General features: G+C 36.5%; 1 protein-coding gene across 6 annotated transcripts in view; it reads left to right on the top strand.

Moving 5' to 3' along the window:
- LOC115222368 (myosin heavy chain, non-muscle) overlaps window positions 1-23,267 on the top strand; it is a 142,479-nt gene that overhangs the window by 108,333 nt on the left and 10,879 nt on the right. For all 6 annotated transcript variants that reach the window (XM_029792569.2, XM_029792587.2, XM_029792614.2 and 3 more), the window contains 12 exons: window positions 451-599; window positions 5,425-5,539; window positions 7,561-7,716; window positions 8,651-8,799; window positions 12,806-12,950; window positions 13,597-13,809; window positions 14,566-14,772; window positions 17,259-17,363; window positions 19,087-19,239; window positions 19,705-19,872; window positions 21,506-21,618; window positions 22,889-23,069. In XM_029792569.2, the coding sequence (XP_029648429.1) occupies window positions 451-599; window positions 5,425-5,539; window positions 7,561-7,716; window positions 8,651-8,799; window positions 12,806-12,950; window positions 13,597-13,809; window positions 14,566-14,772; window positions 17,259-17,363; window positions 19,087-19,239; window positions 19,705-19,872; window positions 21,506-21,618; window positions 22,889-23,069 (1,854 nt within the window). The remainder of the gene's footprint in view (window positions 1-450; window positions 600-5,424; window positions 5,540-7,560; window positions 7,717-8,650; window positions 8,800-12,805; window positions 12,951-13,596; window positions 13,810-14,565; window positions 14,773-17,258; window positions 17,364-19,086; window positions 19,240-19,704; window positions 19,873-21,505; window positions 21,619-22,888; window positions 23,070-23,267) is intronic.

Here is a 23,267-nt window from a genome sequence, read left to right as displayed (position 1 = left end):
CTGTCTAATTTGCTTATCTCCATATTTATTTACTTCTGCACCCACTCAAGTTTGAATTTTTTTTACACTACTGATGTGTATTCTGTATGGAGGATATCTGGATCTCATCTATGAACTATATATATATGTGTGTGTGTGTGTGTGTATACACATACATACATACATACATACATACATACTATAATGTGTGTGTGTGTGTAGATATATGTATGTATGTGAGAGTGGGGAGGAAGCCCTAGGATTGTATGAAAATGTTGTAACTGTTAGGTCAGAGATCAGTTCTTAATGGTTTCAAACTTTTGAAATATTCTACTCTACATTGAAATGTATTGAGTCCTTCCTCATGTGAATGGCTTCCTTAACTCCTGTATTAACTTTTACACAGACACACATATGTGTATTGTTGCTTTTAATAAAGCTTTCCTTTGTCTTCAATATTTTGTCGTTTAGACACGCTTGATGCTCACCAACAGAAAAATGGAATTAGAAGACATTCTGAATGACACTGAAAGTCGTCTCGAAGAAGAAATGAAGAACTCTGAATCTTTATTAGAAGAGAAGGGCAAGTTGAGAATGTTAATAGAAGATCTGGAAGAACAGTAAGTTCTTTGAATTTGTTTTGTAAATTGCCTTTAACAGATAGCTAACCAAGAGATTGTACAAATATAGATGATAAAGTAGCATTATTAATTTATAACAAATCTAAGAATTGAGTATATTTCAACAATAAAATTTCTAGAAGAGTACTTTTTAGGTTTTTTTTTTGTTCTATGTTTGTTTTTAGCAGTCTTTGTTTTCAGATACTTTTTGTTCTGCTGTGAATAGTGACATTATTTTACATATAAATATAAAAGCTGTGGAGGTGCAATGGCCCAGTGGTTAGGGCAGCGGACTCACGGTTGTAGGAACGCAGTTTCGATTCCCAGACCGGTCCTTGTGAGTGTTTATTGAGCGAAAACACCTAAAGCTCCACGAGGCTCCAGCAGGGGGTGGTGGTGATCCCTGCTTTCTCTCACTCTTTCTTCTGTTGGCCTGCTTGCTTAGCCAACGGGGTGGCGTCATTTGAAGGCTAAAACAATGCAAAACACATTGTGACCAGCGATGTGTAGCAACATCTGATAGCCTGGTCGGTTACAGTGATATAAAAGCTACTGCTTTGATAAATGAACAACAGTTTTTTACATTGTCACTTGTCATAGTTTATTTTTAGTAATAAGACAGTCTATATGCAGTGTCAAGAGCAAATTTGCTTTGAAAAGATGAAGACCACATAAAATAGTACAGAACCCTCTCCCCATCCCTTCTGTCTTGCAAGGTATAAAACAAGCCAGTACTTACTGTAAAGTAGTTGGCAATCTTTTGGTGACATTATAAGGTCAGATGAGTCTTAGTTTTGTCTTATCAAAGGCAGGATGACTTGACCTCTAGTGCTGGTGTTAGGAAGGTCACCCAGCTATAGAAAACATGCAAAAATGAAACCTGTGAGTGAGGTGTAGTTCACTGACCCTACTTGAGAGAGCAGTAACTCTGAGTAAGAACTCACTTGAACTGGGGTGACATGTTCTACCCATGCCAGTATGGAAAGTGAATAAATATAGATGATGTATTTGGATTCCTCCCTTCATGTTTGAAGTTGTAGTCTTATATGTCTTAGATTTTTCTTTCAGGTTGGTCTAAGAAGTATAAATAACATACATGGATCTATTCAGTTTATTATATACTTGCCTTCTTGATCTGTGACTTTGTGTCAGTATTAAGAAGTCATTAATTCTTGCTGAAGTTAACTATCCTCCTTTTCATTATCATTTAATGTCCTTGTTCCATGCTGGCATGGATCGGATGGTTTGTCAAGGTGCATCAGGTCCAAGGACTGCATCATGATCCACTGTCTATTTTGACATGATTTCTTCAACTGAATGTTTTTCCTAATGCCAACCACTTTGCAGTATGTACTGGGTGCTTTTCATGTGCCACCATCACTAGTAAGGTCACCCTGCAACTTGCAAGGCTACAAACCCCAAGAAAAGTGGCTTTATGCCACAAGATGAAAAGTTAAAATGTGAGAGAAGGGGCCAAAGCAGAACAGGTTTCTTGCTGTAGAGGACCTCATGGCTTTAGAAGGGAGAGTGATGAGGTGTTTGTGTGGATCCTATAGGTACAAGGTGAGTCACACTGAAGGAAGTGGGCAGAAGAACTGGGTGTGTGTGGGGTAGATGTTGCAAGAGTGTATGGGAAAGTGAGTTGGGGTGAATATCTTTCACTCCTTCGTTCTGCCCACATCTTTCGCTCCTTCGTTCTGCCCACATCTTTCGCTCCTTCGTTCTGCCCACATCTTTCGCTCCTTCGTTCTGCCCACATCTTTCGCTCCTTCGTTCTGCCCACATCTTTCGATCCTTCGTTCTGCCCACATCTTTCGCTCCTTCGTTCTGCCCACATCTTTCGCTCCTTCGTTCTGCCCACATCTTTCGCTCCTTCGTTCTGCCCACATCTTTCGCTCCTTCGTTCTGCCCACATCTTTCGCTCCTTCGTTCTGCCCACATCTTTCGCTCCTTCGTTCTGCCCACATCTTTCGCTCCTTCGTTCTGCCCACATCTTTCGCTCCTTCGTTCTGCCCACATCTTTCGCTCCTTCGTTCTGCCCACATCTTTCGCTCCTTCGTTCTGCCCACATCTTTCGCTCTGCCCACATCTTTCGCTCCTTCGTTCTGCCCACATCTTTCGCTCCTTCGTTCTGCCCACATCTTTCGCTCCTTCGTTCCACCCACGTACTTTCTTCCACCCACATTCTTCCCTCTTTCATTCCAATCACATCCTTTGTTGTACCCACATCTTTGATTCTTTGTTACTCTCACATATTTCATCCCTCGCATCACTTACACTCCTTTTTCTTTCCCACATCTTTCTCTCCTTCATCCCTCCCATGTCTTAAACTCCCTCTTCCCTCCTGCACCTTTCATTCCTTCCTCCCTCTCGCATCTTCAACATCTTCATCCCACTTGTATCTTTAACTCCTTCATTCCTCCTGCATATTTCACTCTTTGACTCTTTCCTGCCACCCACATCGTTCACTCCTCCGTCTCTCCCAGATTGTTCACTCCCCCATGCCCCTCCCGGATCTTTCATTCTCCCTGCCTCTCGCTGGTCGTTCACTCACCCACCTCTCCTGGGTCGTTCACCCCACCCCCACCTCTCCTGGGTCGTTCACCCCACCCCCGTGCCTCTCCCGGATCGTTAACCCCATCCCCCGCCTCTCACGGGTCGTTCCCCCCCGCCTCTCCCAGGTCGTTCACTCTCTCCTCCTCTCCCAGGTCGTTCACTCTCTCCTCCTCTCCCAGGTCGTTCACTCTCTCCTCCTCTCCCGAGTCGTTCACTCTCTCCTCCTCTCCCGAGTCGTTCACTCCCTCTTACCTCCAAATGCACCTTCCTTTCTTGTTTGTCTTTCTACCTTTTCATTTTCAGGCTTTCCTTCATCTCTACATATTTCTTCCTAACCTTTTCTCTTCCACTTGGAGTTTCTTTTACTCTCCCTTACTCCTCTTTTCCCTACACTTTTTTTCCTCCCTTTAAATTGTTCCATTCAATTCCTCTTATTCCTCCCTTGACCATCGTTTCATTTAATCATTATTTCTTTTTATATTTTGTTGCAAAAGATTTGAAAGCTGTGATCAACCATTGATTTTTCTCCAACTAACTTTATTCCCTATATTCACAAAACCTCATTGTGGTGTGTTCATGTTTATAGTCACACTATGACCATCAACATTTTTCTCTATAACTGTGTCAATGTGCTCGCACACATACTCAGAATTATACACCCACAGAAACACATACAAATACACACACACTCATACACACGCACACACACCCATACACACTCACACACACACACTCATACTCACACACACATGCACATACACACACACATACACACACATGCATACATACGCATACACACACTCATACTCACATGCACATACACACTCACACATGCATACACACGCATACACACACACACTCATACACACACGTGCATGCCCACACGCACACATAAGCATGCACACACACATGCCCCCACTCACTCATTTGCACACTCACTCATTTGCACACTCACTTTTTCTCTGTCATTCTATTCTCTCTCTACCACACACTCCCACCACAGAAATACATGTTTCACCATTGAACTGGGCACACATGTACCACCACAAAAGAGCCTTTCCTCAAGCATTGCATGATCCCCACACAAGTACATATTAAACACACACACACTTTCTCTCACTCTCATACTTCCTCACAAAGACATCATCTCTCATAAGCAATTACTCTCACACATATATACAGACATACTCATTCATTCTCAATCTCTATCGAATACACAATTATCATACACCTCTCTCTCTCTCTCATACTCACATACACAACTTGCAGTCTCTTCTCTGTACCATCCACTTGCTATAATAAAATCAATATTAATACTTAGACTAGTGATACTGCTTGTTCTTGGCAAATTATGGTTCTTGCTACTCATCCATTTCTTAGCTTCCTATCAGACAGATTTCTCACTGCAGTTGGTTTAGGTTTTTAACCAACTATTTGAGATCTCCTGTTCCTGTCATAATGAGACAAAATTAGTTGCCAATTTCTCTGTTTTTACTGCAGTGCTGTACATTGTTGTTGTTTGCCAAAATGTCAGCACCCTACCAAAATCTTTTTGAAGGTGAAAAGGCATGTCTATCACCCCTAGCTACTTAAATCAATTCTAGTTTAGGAGTTTTGATCTCCTATCTATCCAATTTTTTTATATTATTGTTTTTTGGAAAATATATCAGTCCCAACATCATAAGTTTTATTTTGGACATATTTATGTCAAAGACATAATCCTATCTGTTTGTTGCTGCTTATAACTTCTTGGTGTATTTAGTTTTAGATTCAGTTGAAACCATTTTATATAAATATTCTTAATGTACATGGATAAGACATGCATGTTAGAACTTTCCATATACAAGTGAGCAGAACTTTCCAAATACAAGTGAGGCTTTATCTTTGTATAACAAATTATTGTTATTAATAGTTGTAATGTTACCATCTTTATACTTAGGTTTTTACTGAGTTGGTTATTTAAAGTAGATTTTATTTAATGCATGTAGATCCAGTAGTTTAGTTGGGAATTATTTGCATATTTGTGTTTTCCTAGATTGTTTAAATACTTAAAAATCACATTGGTTTTGAACTAGCAGGTGATGCTTTTTGGTATGACATTATTGTGAAATTCTTCAGCATTATTCTGAACTTCCTTTATAGTACCTTCTTGGTAATGCTAATGGTACCATCTTGCTAATGGACATGCTGACTGATAATTTATTTGGTGATTTACAATTTCATCTTACTTATTTGTCTTTCTGTTTATAATCTTTCTTCCATATTTTAGACTTGAAGAAGAAGAACAAGCTAGACAAAAACTACAGATGGAAAAAATGGCAGTTGATCAAAAAGTGAAAAAACTTGAAGATGATGTGACAATTACTTCAGATATGACAGGCAAGGTAATTATTCATGGTTTTGTTTTACTAATGAGTTGTTATTTTTTGTTTCTCTTGGCAAGATATGGAATAACATGAATAATGAAAGCAGTTTTTTTTTTCTTTTAAAAAGCCATTTAAAAATTGCAGAGATAAGGATAAGCATCAAATATCAATAAACTCAGTTTTGTCATGAAGCAAAAACAAATCATTGTGTCAAGATAGGCAACCTCCAGGTCTTACATGGAATATATATGCCTGTGAAAGATATGTGGTTATTTTGCTAAGTTAATATGTGCTAGTCAACTATTGGATAGATTAGTTATTGAAGTGGATAGATGAATAATGAACATTTTGGGTATTCATTCATTTTATGTCCATTATTGTAGTTGAGTACTCAATTCACATTTGCATATTCAGTACTGTTAAAGTAATCAAATTATTAATTATGACCAACGCAAATAACATATTGTGGAAGATTATTCCATTAACATTGAAGACTGCAAATCTTCATGTCTCCAAGTCAAAGTTAGTTTTAGACAATGTTTTTATCAACTGCAACTAACTGCACACCATACGAAACATTCTTTTTCTAAGAGATACAGAATTGGTGAAACTAAACTTGTTTGAATAACGCCTGGAAGTTTTTATGAAAGAAACATGTTCAACAATCAAAAACATGCTTTAGGCGAAATATTTCAGTAGGTTGGAAGCCATTCTATATTATGCCACTCTTAGATTTAATGTGGGGATGAGAAGATACTGTATATTGCATGCTCTTTAACATTTGGATCTTTAGGTCATGTGGAATGTGAAACATGTCAGGTGTATGTGTGTGTGTGTGTGTAATGTATTAAACACTATCAGCCATAGTAGTCTTGTACAAGCTCATTAGTCATATAAGAATTAACGACAGTAACAGTGGCTGACTCAAATCATGTAAAATTATTTGAAGTATTTCTTCTAGAACACTTGAAATGTCTTTGGTACAAAACATTAACTATACAAAGAGATTGAAAACTTTAATGGAAGGAGTTATATGGATTATCTAAACTTTTTGCATCGGTATCTCTGATCCTGTCAATATTAAAGTTTTTTTTTAAAGTTTGGTTGTACAAAGCCAAATGTACCAGAAATGTGCCCTAAATGATAGTAAGATAAATAGTTTCTAGCTGGTGTGGTTAATGTTTGTGACAATGTTGTGCTCCTTATAAGCAGCTCTGCTAAAGTACAAACAAACATTTAGTAGAGTTCTTCAATAGTGACACTACACTTAATTCTAGTTAGATTTAGATCAATCATCATACTTTACATGCAATAAAGTTGTATGTTGTAGAATGCAGAGAGCAAAACTAAGGAAAATTTTACTTTCTTAAGCATAATGAAATACATGTGTCGGGGCAAAACCAAAAGTTATTCTCCATAGAGCTGCTATCCAGCACCCTCAAACTTCTACTCAATTAAGTAGGGGTCAAATATGAAATATGTAATAGTTTCATGCAGGCCACAGTAATATAGGTCACTCTTTACAGACACACACACACACACCTTCTTTACATATTTGAAAAATAAGCTATGGGCAAATTGCAACAAACCAGATATGCTCACCTTAGAGGCATTTGTTTGGAGAACAAATATTTCAAATTCATCAACTATTCTTAAGTGTAGCCTCGAAAAATTTATAAATGTTTTTATTTCATCTGAATAATTTGGAATCCTCCTAGAACAATATGGGAACACACACAGCAACTTTTAAAGCAATTTCTTTTATTAATAGAAAAGTTCTTTAATACTTTTAATCTCCCCATATCTGGCTTTCATTCCATGAGAAATTTTATGGCCCAGATAATGAATAGTTTGCATGTTGTAAATTCACTTGTCATTTACATTTAAAGTATGTTTATAATCCTTGGCAACCTTTTTAAATTAAAATTTTGGATGATCCCCTATCTAGCATTAGTTAAAAGTTAACTGATAATATGTAAAGTAATATATTATTTCTCTACTAAAATATTTCATAATTGTTCTCTTAATTCAATTTATAGCTAGGCAAAGAGAAGAAATATTTGGAAGAAAGACTCCATGAACTGACTTCAAAATTGGTGGGCGAAGAAGATAAATTCAAACAATTAGGGAAGCAGAAAGTGAGAGCAGAATCTGCCATGAATGAAATGGAGGTCCAGTTACAGAAAGAAACACAGGTACATTTGTCATTTTTGCAATTCATCTAACTAGGACGTGGTTAAATGTTCTTTTCTCTCTCCTCTCACACATGTACGTGTGTGTGTGCACATGTCTCTGTCTGTCTGCCTGTGGTGCAGAAAGCAATTATGCCCACATACTCTATAAACTGTGTAACACAGAATGCAATAATGAAAGCCATAAAAACCTAATGCATGTGTAAGCATTCACAAATCAAGCTTGACTAAACTGATTTAGTTTAGTCACACTTGTTTATTTTAAAGCACCCTTTTTTGTTTTTTAATCAGATGAAGGGTATACATTATCGAAAATTCAAATTCGACAACTGGCATCTGTGCTAGCAGGGTGCAAAGATCACCATACGAGGGTGACGTTGACAGAGTGGCTAACCGGCTTCTGTGCCAGTGGCACATAAAAGGGCACCATTCGAGAGTGATTGTTACCAACGTCGCCTTACTGACACTTGTGCCCGTGCTAGTAGGGTGCCAAGAGCACTATCTGAGCGTGATTGTTGCCAGAGCAGCCAACTGGCTTCTGTGCCAGTGGCACATAAAAGGGCACCATTCGAGCGTGATCATTACCAATGTCGCCTTACTGGCACCTGTGCCGGTGACATGTGTAAAAAGATTTGAGTGAGGTCATTGCCAGTACCACCTGACTGGCACGTAAAAAGCACCCACTACACTCTCGGAGTGGTTGGTGTTAGGGAGGGCATCCAGCTGTAGAAACTCTGCCAGATCAAGATTGGAGCCTGGTGCAGCCGTCTGGTTGGCTGGCCCTCAGTCAAAATCGTCCAACCCATGCTAGCATGGAAGGCAGATGTTAAACGATAATGATGATGATGAAAGTTAAATAATCCTTGGGAATGTAATCCTCCATCACCTTCATTCTCTGTCAGCATATTTACTAGAATAAATTCACCTTTATTTTCAGTGTCGGCAAGAACTGGAGAAACTGAAACGTAAGCTAGAAGCTGATTTAGCCGATCATCGCGAACAACTGAATGAAAAACGTTCTCAAGTGGAGGATGTTCAGTCACAACTCTCTCGAAGGGAAGAAGAACTTCAGTTAGCACTGCAAAAGTAGGATCAATTATTATCAAACTCAATATTCTATTACAGTGCTTGACAGCAAATTTGCACAACGTCAAAAATACTTATACTCTTCATTTTTATCAATATTAAATTAATAACATAAGTATAACTTTCAAACATAGAAGAGGGTTTACTCTTAAGGTTTTTGACAAACAATATGAAAGGGAACTTAAAACACCAGAACAGGATTGTGGAGCAATAGAAAACAATCATGATTGCCTAAATTCTGTGCAATTAATAGATTTTCATCCACTAACACCAGATAATTTCTTAAAAACAGCGTTTTCACTAAGAAAATTTTTTTTTTTTTTTTCTTTTTTGCTTGGAATCAAGTACCCTGACCTCCTAATATGCTGCAAATCCCTTATTTTGGTTCAGAAAAAATGATGGGGAGGCCCCCCCTCCCCCCATCTCAGAATCATTGGAAGTTTAATAGAGAAATAAAATAATGCAAGTTATGTTCAATATTTTATAGGATCACCTTTAGAATGACCAGTGGTTACTCTTCAAGTATCGATTTTAGATTTTGGCATATTTCCTTGATTTCACCATCTCTGTTCCACACTTTAAATAAGATTGAATGAATTTTTTTTTTTTTTTCATTCAAGATCATAGTAACTTTATGTATTTTTGCATATACTTCAGAGGTTGGATTTGATTTAAATCTAGTGAAAATGGAGGCCAATCAAGTAGTGTTACACTATATTGATGAAAGGAATCTATTGAACGCTTGCTTACATGAACTGGGGCATCTTGCTAAAAATTGCCACCACAATTTGGAAACCAGTCATTTTATTGCAGCACAACACAACGTTCAATGATGTCCTTTACATAATGTTCACTATCAAGCTTTCCTTCAACAATATGATGGCACGTAAAAAGCACCCACTACACTCACGGAGTGGTTGGCGTTAGGAAGGGCATCCAGCCATAGAAACATTGCCAGATCAGACTGGGCCTGGTGCAGCCTTCTGGCTTCCCAGACCCCAGTTGAACCATCCAACCCATGCTAGCATGGAAAGTGGACGCTAAACGATGATGATGATGATGATGTAGTATCCCCATAGTAAAAACATGCCCAGATCATTACTTGCGCCAAATGATTTGCTGTTTTTAAGAAATTGTCTGGTGTTAGTGGATGAAAATCTATTAATTGCACAGAATTTAGGTAATCATGATTGTTTTCTATTGTTCCACAATCCTGTTCTGGTGTTTTAAGTTCCCTTTTATATTGTTTGGCTCTATATTTTTTTAGTAGGAAGTGGACATTTTGGTGACTTTAATGGCCTGGATGCTTGCTTCATACATTGCCTGCTTTGCTATGTGTGAAAAAACCTTACCTTTTGGTCCATGATGGTTTTTAACATCAAATGAAGTATGTTGAAGGCTTTTGATTGAAATTTGATTCACATGAAGGCCATATTCATCAAATGCCTGATTGTGACAACAATTTTCATATTGAATGTTTGCAGTTCCTATGTATCTTTTATTGGTTAATAATTTTTGTAACACTGCTTTGGTTCATTTCTATGTAGTTAGCAATCTGCTAATGCATCTTAACGGTGTTTTTGTGAAGAGCAATAATTTTGGCATTTCTCTTCACAGTTCCTTTTCCTGCTAATATTACCAAATTAAGTTTAAAAAGTAGATTCTGTACAAGATATATGTGATAAATATCTAAGGCGGCGAGCTGGCAGAAACGTTAGCATGCCGGGCGAAATGCGTAGCCGTATTTCGTCTGCCGTTATGTTCTGAGTTCAAATTCCGCCGAGGTTGACTTTGCCTTTCGATTAAATAAGTACCAGTTATGCGCTGGGGTCGATATAATCGACTTAATCCCTGTCTGCCCTTGTTTGTCCCCTCTATGTTTAGCTCCCTGTGGGCAATAAAGAAATAAATATGTGATAAATATCTTTTTATTGTTTTTAAAAACAATTTTTACATGCAATGAAAATTTTTTTCATGCCAACTTGCTGTCGTACGCTAGTTTTTCCATTGATTTACTGGTTTCATTGTGGCCATGCTGGAGCCTTACTTTCAGGGGTTTAGTCAGTCATATTAATCCTAGTTATTATTGCAGATGGTACTTATTTTATTGATTTGCCTTCATCCAACTTCTCTAAGATATGAGACATGAAGAGTCATGATAGAAAAATTGGTTTTTAGACAAATACAAACAGATGCTGCTCAAGCACAGAGATAGAGATTTTTAGAAATTTTATTCCAAGTGTTGAGAGTATTTTGTCTGTCTTTACGTTCTGAGTTCAAATTCCGCCGATGTCATCTGTACCTTTCATCTATTTCGGATCTATTCAGTTAGACATATAGATTATTTAATTAATTTTTTTTAACTAAACACTTTCAAACTTCTGATACTGGTAGAATGGGTCACATAGAAGAGGGTTTACTCTTAAGGTTTTTGACAAAATTTTGTATTTTAGAAGTTATTTCATCCAAGTTACAGAGTGACAATGAAAAAGTTTATGTTTAATTAGTGCCAATACACGAAACTCTCAGCTTTTGACTTAGCCAATGGTATATATACATATTACATATAAATGTGTAAAAAAAATCTCATCACACAATCGAACCAATGAAAGTGCTTCTACCTGGTTGCTCGACACTCTAGAAAAGCAGCCAAAGTATCCCCCCTACCTAAATCACATGCCCATTGTATGTAATATCTTAGATTATCCCTAAAAAGACAGTCTGCTGAAGGCTGGAATGTCTTTGATGATAGGTTTGCAGTATCAGGGTTGGTTTGAAGCTAAATAACATTATGGTCAATTTCTATATTAACACCTGCATGATTTTCACTTAGAAATTTTATTTTGTGCGTGGAATCAAGTACCCTGACCACCTAATATGCTGCAAATCCCTTATTTTGGTTCAGAAAAAATGATGGGGAGCCCCCCCCCCCCATCTCAGAATCATTGGAAGTTTATTTTCTTTGTTGAATGAATTCCTGTGACCTCCTAATATTACAAAATTAGGTTACTTAAGAAGAGCCTGGTAACTGATGGCTTTGGGGTCTTGTTGTTTGTAACTTTTGGTGAGCCATGGTGCAACCAACAACATGGTAAAAATCCTTTCCTATTAATTTGGTGTGGATGGGTAATATCAAATATTTCAATCACAACATATATTTAAATTAAACATGAAAAAAATTGAAATATTATCATCACTTACTTGGAAATATTGAAATATCTTTCAGTGTTTTATAAGGTAAAATCTTAAATTATTAATTAACACATTAATTATCTTATAACTGCAATGCCTGGAAAAATCATGGTTTACATGGAAAAATGCGAGCATGAAAAGTCATATTCTTAAGATTATAAACCTGGAAAAGTACAGGACAAGTTATTACACCTGTAAAAGTATAGGACAAGCTATTACTTCTAGTAAAGAATAAGAAACTTTTTACTTAAAATATTGCAGCTAAAATTAAAATTTGAATATTAAAACTTATTTTATTATAGTTTACAAATAACACTATACTTATTTAAGTAGATTTTGGCTAATACAGAAAAAAAGTGACTAATTACACAAAGTTACAAATTAGCTGAACAGTTTTGGACAATAAATTTAAAAGATAAGAACTGTAAAGAGTGGTGAATTAGAAGAACTGGCATTCTTTGCTGCAATATTTTAAGTAAGAAGTTTCCTATTCTTTATTAGAAATAATAGCTTGTCCTATACTTATACAGATGTAATAACTTGTCCTCTACTTTTCCAGGTTCATAATCTCAAGAATATGACTTTTCATGCTCCCATTTTTCCATGTAATTATCTATTTGGCTTAAAACTCTTAAAGAGAGTGCACCAGCATGGTTGCAGTCTAATCACTGAAGCAAACGGTTGCATGTACACAAGCACATGAAAAGAAAAAAAATATATTTTTGATTTTTCAATTCAGCTGAAGTTTCTCATTTCGTAACCGATCGATGAATCTTACTGATTTTCATTTGTCTATTTATTTCCCTTTCAACAGATCAGAGGATGAGAGTGTTTCAAGAGCGATGCTCACAAAACAACAACGAGACTTACAAAGTCAAATTCAAGAACTCACAGAAGATTTGGATAGTGAAAAACAATCTCGAATGAAAGCTGAAAAACAAAAACGAGACCTCAATGAAGTAATTCAATTTTTAAACGTTTTCTTATGTAACAATTATTGCATGATTTCATAATTAAATACTACCCAGCATAATACTTTCAGGAAATAAGTTATTTATCATTCTCTTGGAGACAGCTGTAGCTCTAAACTCCTTTGAGATAGCTATTTTGAGATCTATTAATTTTGAAATTATCAGTTGGCATTATATATATATATATATATATATATATATATATTATATATATATATATATATATCTGAATGCTATACAAATATTCCTTTAAAAAAACTTTTCTTCTAATTTTTCTAAATTTAATTATTTAATCGTTACAGTTGGAAAGGTCTCAAAATGACCGAAACCGGTACTGAAATGTTCTTTATAAAATTATTTTAGCATTTTCTATTTTGACTTGTTTTTTCATATATATCAACTCGTGTGTTCCTTTTCACCCTTATACATATATACACACCTTATATATATATTATATATATACACACCTTATATATATATATATATATATATATATACACCTTATATATATACACACACTGATTTGGTACATATCAGATCTCTGAAATATACTGTAGATTCAGCTGTACCTTCAATTTTTGTAAACTATACAAGTTCTATTTATGAATATTTTCATCACTACTCTGTATTTCAGGAACTAGAAGCCTTGAAGTCTGAACTGGAAGATTCTCTTGATACCACAGCTGCTGTACAAGAACTTCGAAACAAACGTGAATTGGAAGTTGACAATTTAAAAAAGAGTATAGAAGATATCCAGAAGGGATCTGACCAGCAGATGCATGATGTACGTCAAAAGTACACCAAACAACTAGAGGCTGTCAACGAAGAGCTTGATACAGTAAAGAAAGTAAGCAAGTTATTGTCATAGTGCTCTTCAGCTTTCTTCAAAAATGAAACTCTTGTGAAATTTTTACTAATGGAGAGAGCGTCAAAAAGTTAATAAAAAAAGAATTTTGTGATGAAGCAAAAAATCATTATTAGTCATTTGTTAATATTGTGAAGCCTGCCTCACTTTGATATTACACACTTTAATAGAAAATGTGTAGAAGTTTGATCATTTTATAATAATTTTATTATGATACCCATTATCTCTCATTCTCTATCCAGTGTTTTAGTTGTCAGTGTGTATTTTTTTAATGTTACTTTGTCCTGTTTTTTTTTTTTGTATAGCATATCTCAGCTGATAGTATTTCTATTGATATTAGTCTGTGTTAGTAATCTCTTGTTTTTGTTGTCCATCTCGAATATCATGCAACCTTCAGTTTCTAATGGAAGAGAACTTTAAGTGTGAAAGATACTTTGGCTTCCAATGTTCACCTTTTAAATCAGTCAATAAATGATTGCAGTTATTCTGGATACCACTGAATGAAATAGTAAATATGATTGGGAGTGGGGCAAGAAGAGCCTAGGATTTAAATAACAGCCAACACTTGGAAAGAATGAAAGTTAAATGATAGAGCAAATACTTAATCTAAAATTAAGATAATTTAGGTATTACTGACAGTCTTTATATCAGAAAATTATGCCTTGTAAATTGTTGTAACAAAAATAAAACAATAAAATCTTTGTTTATTTTACTAATGATATATTCTATTGTTTTCAGACCAAAGCCAGTTTGGATAAAATGAAGGAATCCTTGCAGGCTGAAAATGCTGATCTTGCTAATGACTTAAAACAAATGCAACAAGCTAAGCAAGAGTCTGAGAGGAAACGAAAGCAAATTGAATCTCAGCTTCAAGAACAAAGCATGAAACTAGTAGATCTTGATCGCTCCAAAACTGATTTAACTGAAAAATTGTCAAAGATGCAGGTAAATAGTGTTCTTTACACAGCATGGGTTACAGTAACTATGGTTCTGGACTGTCCGTTTGTTTGTTTACCTCTGGTCAAGGATAAAGCATAGGAGTCTAGTTGTTGATGTCACGCTTGCTTATTACAGTTGAAAGTTGTTTTTTTATTTTATGTAGGGGATGGGGAAATAACTTTGAGACTGAGGGAAGTATCCTTGAACTTGAAAGCCTTGCCTGAATACTTACAACTGGGTGGGATCTGTTAAGGATACCCATAATGCCAAGCAAGGCGGCGAGCTGGCAGAACCGTTAGCACGCTGGGCGAAATGCGTAGCCGTATTTTATCTGCCGAAAGGTGGCGAGCTGGCAGAATCGTTAGCACGTCGGGTGAAATGCGTAGCCATATTTCGTCTGCCGTTAGGTTCTGAGTTCAAATTCCGCCGAGGTCAACTTTGCCTTTCATCCTTTCGGGGTCGATAAATTAAGTACCAGTTACGCACTGGGGTTGATGTAATCGACTTAATCCCTTTGTCTGTGCTTGTTTGTCCCCTCTATGTTTAGCCCCTTGTGGGTAATAAAGAAATACGTATTTCGTCTGCCGTTATGTTCTGAGTTCAAATTCTGTCGAGGTCAACTTTGCCTTTCGTCCTTTCGGGGTCGATAAATTAAATACCAGTTACGCACTGGGGTTGATGTAATCGACTTAATCCCTTTGTCTGTGCTTGTTTGTCCCCTCTATGTTTAGCCCTTTGTGGGTAATAAAGAGACAGATACCTATGATGCCAAGTGGTAGTATTGTGAGTTAGGGCTAATCATGCAGAGCTTCCTGTCTGATGCCCTAATGTTACCAACTGTCCACTACCCTAGATTGGTAGTTTATTTATTGACCTCACTAGGATAATAGGTAAAGTATTCCTTGGCAGGATTAGGACTTATAATGCAAGATGCAGAATAAATAGCATGATGCATTTCATCCAATGCTCTAATAACTCAGCCAGTCTCTGTCTTAATAGTATAATGGTCCCTTTTCTGTAAAAAGAATTGACTAAACAATACAGAAACAGTAATATGCATCTTGTCTGTGCTAGAAATGAAAAAAACATATTTAGCAATAAGGAAAGAAAGATAGTGGGAATGACAAGGAATTGATATATTGTAAGGTGAAATAAAAAGAGCATATGATAAAAATATACCTTCTTAACACTACAAATGACTGAGCAATGATTAGATGGATATGGTCTGGAAAAAGAGAAGACATTCAATCAAAACAGTTGTTACATATTTCATTTTTATATTTGGTCCGCAAGATTCTTGAAATGTGTTGAAACATTTTGTTGTGTCTTGGGAGGTTTCATTATGCTAATACACACACTCATGCTGGTTCTGTTTCACTTTTTAAAAAATTTTATTTATCAGTTGGTCAACTATTTAACAAACAACTAATCAATCATTTGAATGATCCAATCAAACTATCAATTAGTTAATTGTTTATATAGTTCTGGGCCTGGCGTAGCCTACTGGCTCCCCAGACCCCAGTTGAACCATCCAACCCATGCTAGCATGGAAAACGGACGTTAAACGATGATGATGATGACCTGGAAAACAGACGTTAAACGATGATGATGATGAAGTGAAATAGAACCGGTGTGTGTTTATTATTGTCATAATGACCTTTTTGAGATGCAACAAAATGTTATGTATCTTAGAATTCTGTCGAGACATTCCATACTTTAAACAAATCTGTCTCTTCTACACTGCAGCCTGTCTTTACATCAAACATTCTACACTGTGCACTGTCTGACTGTTCACTGTTAAAATAATAATAATAATAATAATTGTGTACAGTGCTCAGGTGCACTACAACTCATCTAAAGTGTATATATAATCAGGTGTAGTTTCGGTGGATTTCGGAAAGCATGAGGGCCTTAAAGGATGCAGTGTCATGGCAGTCAACAACTGACGCAGGCAGTTTATTCCATGCTTCAGCAACTCTGAGCGTGAAAAGATGTTTCCGAAAGTCATGGGAGCTGTGTTGTTTTCTGACTTTGTAGGCATGTCCACGTGTGTTAGACACATGGAGATCAAAAAGGTGTTCAGTGTCGTTGTTGGTGAGGTGGTTGATAACCTTGTGGGTGTTTACCAAGTCCGTCGCCAGACGCTGGAGCTTCAGTGAATCCATGCCCAGGGAAACAAGGTGCTCAGAATATGGTAGGTGTCTGATGGAGGGTATGCATTTGGTTGCACGTCTCTGGACAGATTCCAGGAGGTCAATGTTCTGAGCAAGATAGGGGTTCCAAACTGATGATGCGAATTCCAAGTGTGGTCGTACCATAGCTGTATACAGTTTTAAATAGATGGCTGGAGAGCGGCTAACAAAAGTCTTGCTGAGTGATGCCAAGACACCCTTCTATTATCTCCATTCATTAGACATGAGTATTATATTTCATTTGATATAATTTTTTCTTCATTCTATTAAATAATTACTAATTCAATTTTATTTGTACAGGCTGAATATGAACAAGCAATGACTTCACTTGAAGAATGTGATGGTTCAATGCTGGAACTTAATCGTAAAGTCAGCAATCTTCAGGCTGATCTTTCTACTACCAAGGTAATGATTTTGATATTGAAAAGTATTGTTTTTGATATTCTGGTTCTTAAATTTGAAAAACTTTGAAACTATAGTAATTTTTGTAGTTTAGAAGGTCCACTTTACAGTTTTCTCCATATATTATATTTCACTGTAAATAGATATATTTGCGAAGGCTTAGTAAGTATCACCAATAGTGAGGACACGCTACCCTGGACTGACGATGGGCAAGACCCAGAAACATACATGTCTCCAGGTTGCTAGTTCTAGCTGGTGGGGGTGCTTGCCTCCCTTTGCAAATATAAGGACACAGAAAATGTGTCAAAGCCGACTGGAAGCGTCGATGCTTCCTAGGGCTATATAGCGGTGATGTAATTCCCTCTATGGGACTGTCATGTTATGTTGACATTATACAACCACTCTATATTTAATTATTTCTCATATTTTAGTTTTTTGTTTTTTTTTATTCAATAATACTACTGGTAGAATAGGTGATGGAGATATTGAGTAGAAGTGTTGACTGACAAATAGCAGCTACTTAGAGTAAACTTCTTCTTATCTTGTACTCAAAAAATCAGAGTTCTAAAGCAACCAGTGCCTAGAAAATAAATAAAAGAAAATATATTGTTAATTAGAGCCAAGAGAATTTGTGCTAAATTGTGTTAAATATTTGTCATTAAAAAAAATGTCTCTGTACTTAAATTATACCTTTATTTCTTCCTATTTCCTTAATTTCTACTTTATTTAGATTATTAGTAATAATACTGATGTAGCATATGTAAAGTTTTGATTAGTTTTGTAAGGTGCTGGTAATTAAAAAAAAATGATGATTAGGCGCAGGAGTGGCTGTGTGGTAAGTAGCTTGCTAACCAACCACATGGTTCCAGGTTCAGTCCCACTGCATGGCATCTTGGGCAGGTGTCTTCTGCTATAGCCCCGGGCCGACCAATGCCTTGTGAGTGGATTTGGTAGACGGAAACTGAAAGAAGCCTGTCGTATATATATGTATGCGTGTATATGTTTGTGTGTCTGTGTTTGTCCCCCTAGCATTGCTTGACAACCGATGCTGGTGTGTTTACGTCCCCGTCACTTAGCGGTTCGGCAAAAGAGACCAATAGAATAAGTACTGGGCTTACAAAGAATAAGTCCTGGGGTCGATTTGCTCGACTAAAGGCGGTGCTCCAGCATGGCCGCAGTCAAATGACTGAAACATGTAAAAGAGTAAAAGAGATATCTTGAAAGTCAGCTATCCAGCAGCTCTCTAGTCCCAGTGGTGCTGAATAGGATGGAGTTTACTAATATTATTAACTAGTATGCTCTAATTTTAAACCTCCTTCCTTTATCATTATTGTCACTGAATCAGTCCTCCTAAATATGGAGAATTATTTTTCATTGAAAATTTCAACTATAAATTTTATCAAAATCTGTTTTAATTTGTGGTTTGCTTATAATTTGTCTGCTTGATAGAATTAAAATAATTGATATATTGTAATTTTATGTATATTGGTCATGGTTATTTTAATTAGATCCAAATAAGGACATTTGTTTCAATAATAATCCACTCTACAGGAGGACACATCTCTGTTAGTATTTAGAGAGTTGTAGATTACATTTAGTCACTATAAGTATGTCTAGTAAATTCTTTTTTAATCTGTAGCTATTAATTATATCAGTATATGCTTTTCCACTGTAAACATACTTTCTCTTCCATGATAATTAAGAATATTCAATATTTCATTCACAGGAAGGTCTTGATGAAGAAAGTCGTCTCAAAATGCAAGCTTTAATGGACTTGCGTACCATTACTGATGAGAGAGATTCAATTAAAGATAAATTAGAAGAGGAGGAAGAAAACAGGAACTTACTTCAAAAACAACTTGAGAAGAACCAATCTACGGTATGTTGTTACTATGTCTCAGGAGTAGAGTATTACAAAATTTTGCAATTTATAGTGCCTAGTCCGTGTTTGACACATCTTTATTTTGCTAACACATATATATATATACTTAGTTTGATTTGAAAACCCCACTAGAATGGGAGAAAGCGCTAATACATGATCTAAGTTATATGATGTATAAAAACATGTAATATACAAATAAATATCTGTAAATATAAAATACTTGTACATCATCTCCAAACCTTCCAATATATATATATATATATATATCATCATCATCATCATGGATGTTAAATGATGATGATATATATACACACATGCACACACAAGGATATAAAGTGGTTTGTTCTAAGTGGGTTATTTTATTCAAAAAGATTTGGTTGTCTGGCCAAAACTATCAATACTTCGTTGTTTTATTATAGCAGATTTATGCATGATAATGTTAAATTTTCTTTTTTTTTTTAGATGGTAGAGCTGAAGAAAACAACTGAGGAAGCTGAGAGTAAACGAGATTCTGCTGAAGAAGAACTAAAAAAGGCTCTAAGACTCATAGAACAATTACGACAACAAATTGCTGATCTTCAGGAACAAATTTCACGGCTAGAAAAAGCGAAAAAGAAGTTGTCTGAAGAGGTTTGTAACACTTTTATCAAACTATGTTTGTAACTTTTGAAGTCCAGTTCATAGGGCTGTGCTAAATTCTTACAGGATAAGTTGATTAGATTAAACTGAATCCTGTATATTAATACTGGATTTTATTTATTCCAGAGGGAAAAAAATATAATGTTTGCACTTGTAGGTTTTTAACTTGAATCCAAGGTATCAAAGTGAATACTGTAGCATTCTACTATTTCCCCATCTCTTTTATCCTTTTAACTTAACACTGATAATAATTATACATTTCAAGTTTTTCTCCCATAAATTTCCAAGGAATTGTTTTTATAATATGAAATGGAAATTTTTTTACATAATTTGGATAATTTACTGTAGTGTGCGCTTTCCTAACCATCTAATAACTTCAGCATAAAGTAGAAATTGAGCCTGCTGTCAGCATATAAGCACATTAAATGTTTGTAATAAGGTTTGCACTCTTGAATACTAAAATCTCACAGCCCCTTATGACACTCTATAAAAAAAAAACAAAAAAACCTTCAATCCTCATAAAGTTCTGGTATTTGATGTCCAATAGTAAAACTGAAGTCCCATCATCATCATTTAGTGTCCGCTTTCCATGCTAACATTGGTTGGATGGTTCAACTGGGGTCTGGGAAGCCAGAAGGTTGCACCAGGCGCAGTCTGATCTGGCAATGTTTCTACGGCTGGATGCCCTTCCTAACACCAACCACTCTGTGAGTGTAGTGGGTGCTTTTTACGTGCCGCCGGCACAGGATATGGGTCATAAAAATGCTTTCATTCTATCTATGTTGATAGAATTTAATCTACCTCCAGAATCGGCTCTTTCATTTCTTTCATCATTTAATGTCCATGTTACAGGCTGTCATGGTTTGGACAATTTGACAGGATCCATTAGGTCCACAGACTGCATTTTGTTCCAGTGTCTATGGATAGATGTTCTTCCTAACCGTTTACAACATGTACTGGGTGCTTTTTTTTTTTTTTTTTGCTTTTTTGGGACACCAGCACTAGTAAGATCTCATGCAGCTTGCAAGGCTGTCACTCCTGAGGAGTGGAGTGCTTTATGTTAGGAGAAGAAGGATTAAACTATGAGAGAAGGAGCCAGAGCCGAAAATATAGACGAGTTATATACTGATAATTATTTTGTGTTCACTCATGTAAGCATAGCAAAATGTATATTGAAACAGAGATAGTAATGAGGATAATGCACGTCTACAGCTAGGCATTTTGTCCTTACTGAGCCTCCATTTTCTACTCTTCTTGTTACCTTCTCTCTATAGTACCCTCTTCATATTCTCTGCCTTTGCATTCTCTTACTCCTGGCCATTTTAATGACCCCCCTCTCTCCATCAGTTGCCTCCCCCACCTCTCTCATTACATATGCCCCCTATGTTACCCACCATCACATCCTCATCAACATCCAATTGCTATCTTGACTCTCCAGCATACATGGATGGTCTCTCTCTCTTACCAACCAGCTAATGTTACCCCTTCCCTTCCTCTAACTACCACTTATGCACCTCCAGGTCACCTACCACTGATTATCATTTATTCGTCACAATATGCATATGACCGATATTAAGAACCAAACTGACTTTTAATAGAAAATATTTTCTCTTCACATTTCTAGAATGAGGATTCCCGAGTTGAGTTGGACCAACAAATCGCTCAAGTTAACGAACTCACTAGGAAACAAGCCAAATTTGACCAGAAAATGGCAGAGGAGAAAGCAGTTTCAGAACGGTATGTTATTGCTCTTACTCTTTTACTCCTTTTTCCTGTTCATTTTCTTTTACTCTTTTTTCCTGTTCATTTTCTTTTCTGGTTACATTTACTTAGTGTAGATACTTCCTCCTTGTTTTTACTGTATCTCTAATTGATATGTTAGATTATGGCTTTGTAGGCGCGGGCATGGCTGTGTGGTTAGGGAGCTTGCTTCCTAGCTATGTTGTTTCCGGTTCAGTCCCACCGCATGGCACTTTGGGCAGGTGTCTTCTGCTATAGCCCCGAGCTGACCGAAGCTTTGTGATTGAATTCGGCAGGCGGAAGTTACTGCCGTGTATGTATATGTGCGTGTAGGTGCTCAGTGCCTCTCCCAAAGAGAGAGAGGGAATTTTAGAAGCTTTTTGTTGTTGAACCACAAGCTTATTGATATTGCTACGTTCAAGATTTAAAGAAAAATGAACACACAGATTAAAGTTAAAATGCTACTTGGAAATTTTCTACAATAACACTTAATAAGGTACAAAATATACAATTATTATATGATACAAATGTTATTTCACAAGGAAATGATAATCATTAATATTGCTGGCTTGTTTTGAATGTCCACACTATAATCATCATCATCATCATCGTTTAACGTCCGTTTTCCATGCTAGCATGGGTTGGACGGTTCAACTGGGGTCTGGGAAGCCAGGTCCAGTCTGATCTGGTAGTGTTTCTACAGTTGGATGCCCTTCCTAATGCCAACCACTCCGTGAGTGTAGTGGGTGCTTTTTACATGCCACCTGCACACAGGTGCCAGACGAGGCTGGCAAATGGCCACGATCGGATGGTGCTTCTTACGTGCTACCGGCATGGGGACCAGACAAGGCTGGCAACTGCCACAATCGGATGGTGCTTTTTACGTGCCACCGGCATGGAGGCCAGTCGGGGCGGCGCTGGCAACGGTCATGTTCGGATGGTTCTCTTACGTGCTACCGACACTGGTATCACAGCTACAATTTCCATTGATGTTGATCGATTTCGATTTATATCCAGAAAAGGACATAAAGTGAATAGAATATACATAAATAATCACCAGTAATGATCTAGCCAATGCTCAGTATACATTCACTATTGATGAATCCAACCTCTCCTGATATCAGGTCAGCACTCTCCTCATTTCAAGTTTTCCCTCCTGTTTTCCTCGTCCACTGCTCTTTTTAAAGGCTTTTTTTTTTTTCTCATGGCACGGACTATCTGATTTGTGTTCATAGCAATATATATATATATATGTGTGTATTTGCAGTTTGAGTACTGAAAATGAAAAGGCACAACGAGAAATTAATGAGAAGTCCACGAAGATTATGAATCTTGCAAAAGAACTTGAAGAAGAACGTGATAAATATGAAGAGCTTGAGAAGAAATGGAAGAAGTCACAGAATGAGCTTGATGGCCTTGTCTCTTCTGTTGATTCTGATAAAAGAAATGTAAGTAAAGACATTTTTATGTGGAGGTTAAAAATAGTTTTTTTTTTTAATTTATATAAATATATACAAAGTATATGAGGAGTCTAGCTAAATGGTTTGCTTTTCATTTCATTTACCACACAGCTGTCCTCATCCATACGTAACACATTTGATGCTTCTTATTATGCTCAACACTTCTCTCAGGGTGCTTACACTCTG

Source organism: Octopus sinensis, linkage group LG2, assembly GCF_006345805.1.
Source record: "Octopus sinensis linkage group LG2, ASM634580v1, whole genome shotgun sequence".
Classification (NCBI taxonomy): Eukaryota; Metazoa; Mollusca; class Cephalopoda; order Octopoda; family Octopodidae; genus Octopus; species Octopus sinensis.
Note: the sequence above shows the minus strand (reverse complement) of the source record. Positions and strands in the feature narration are given on the sequence as shown.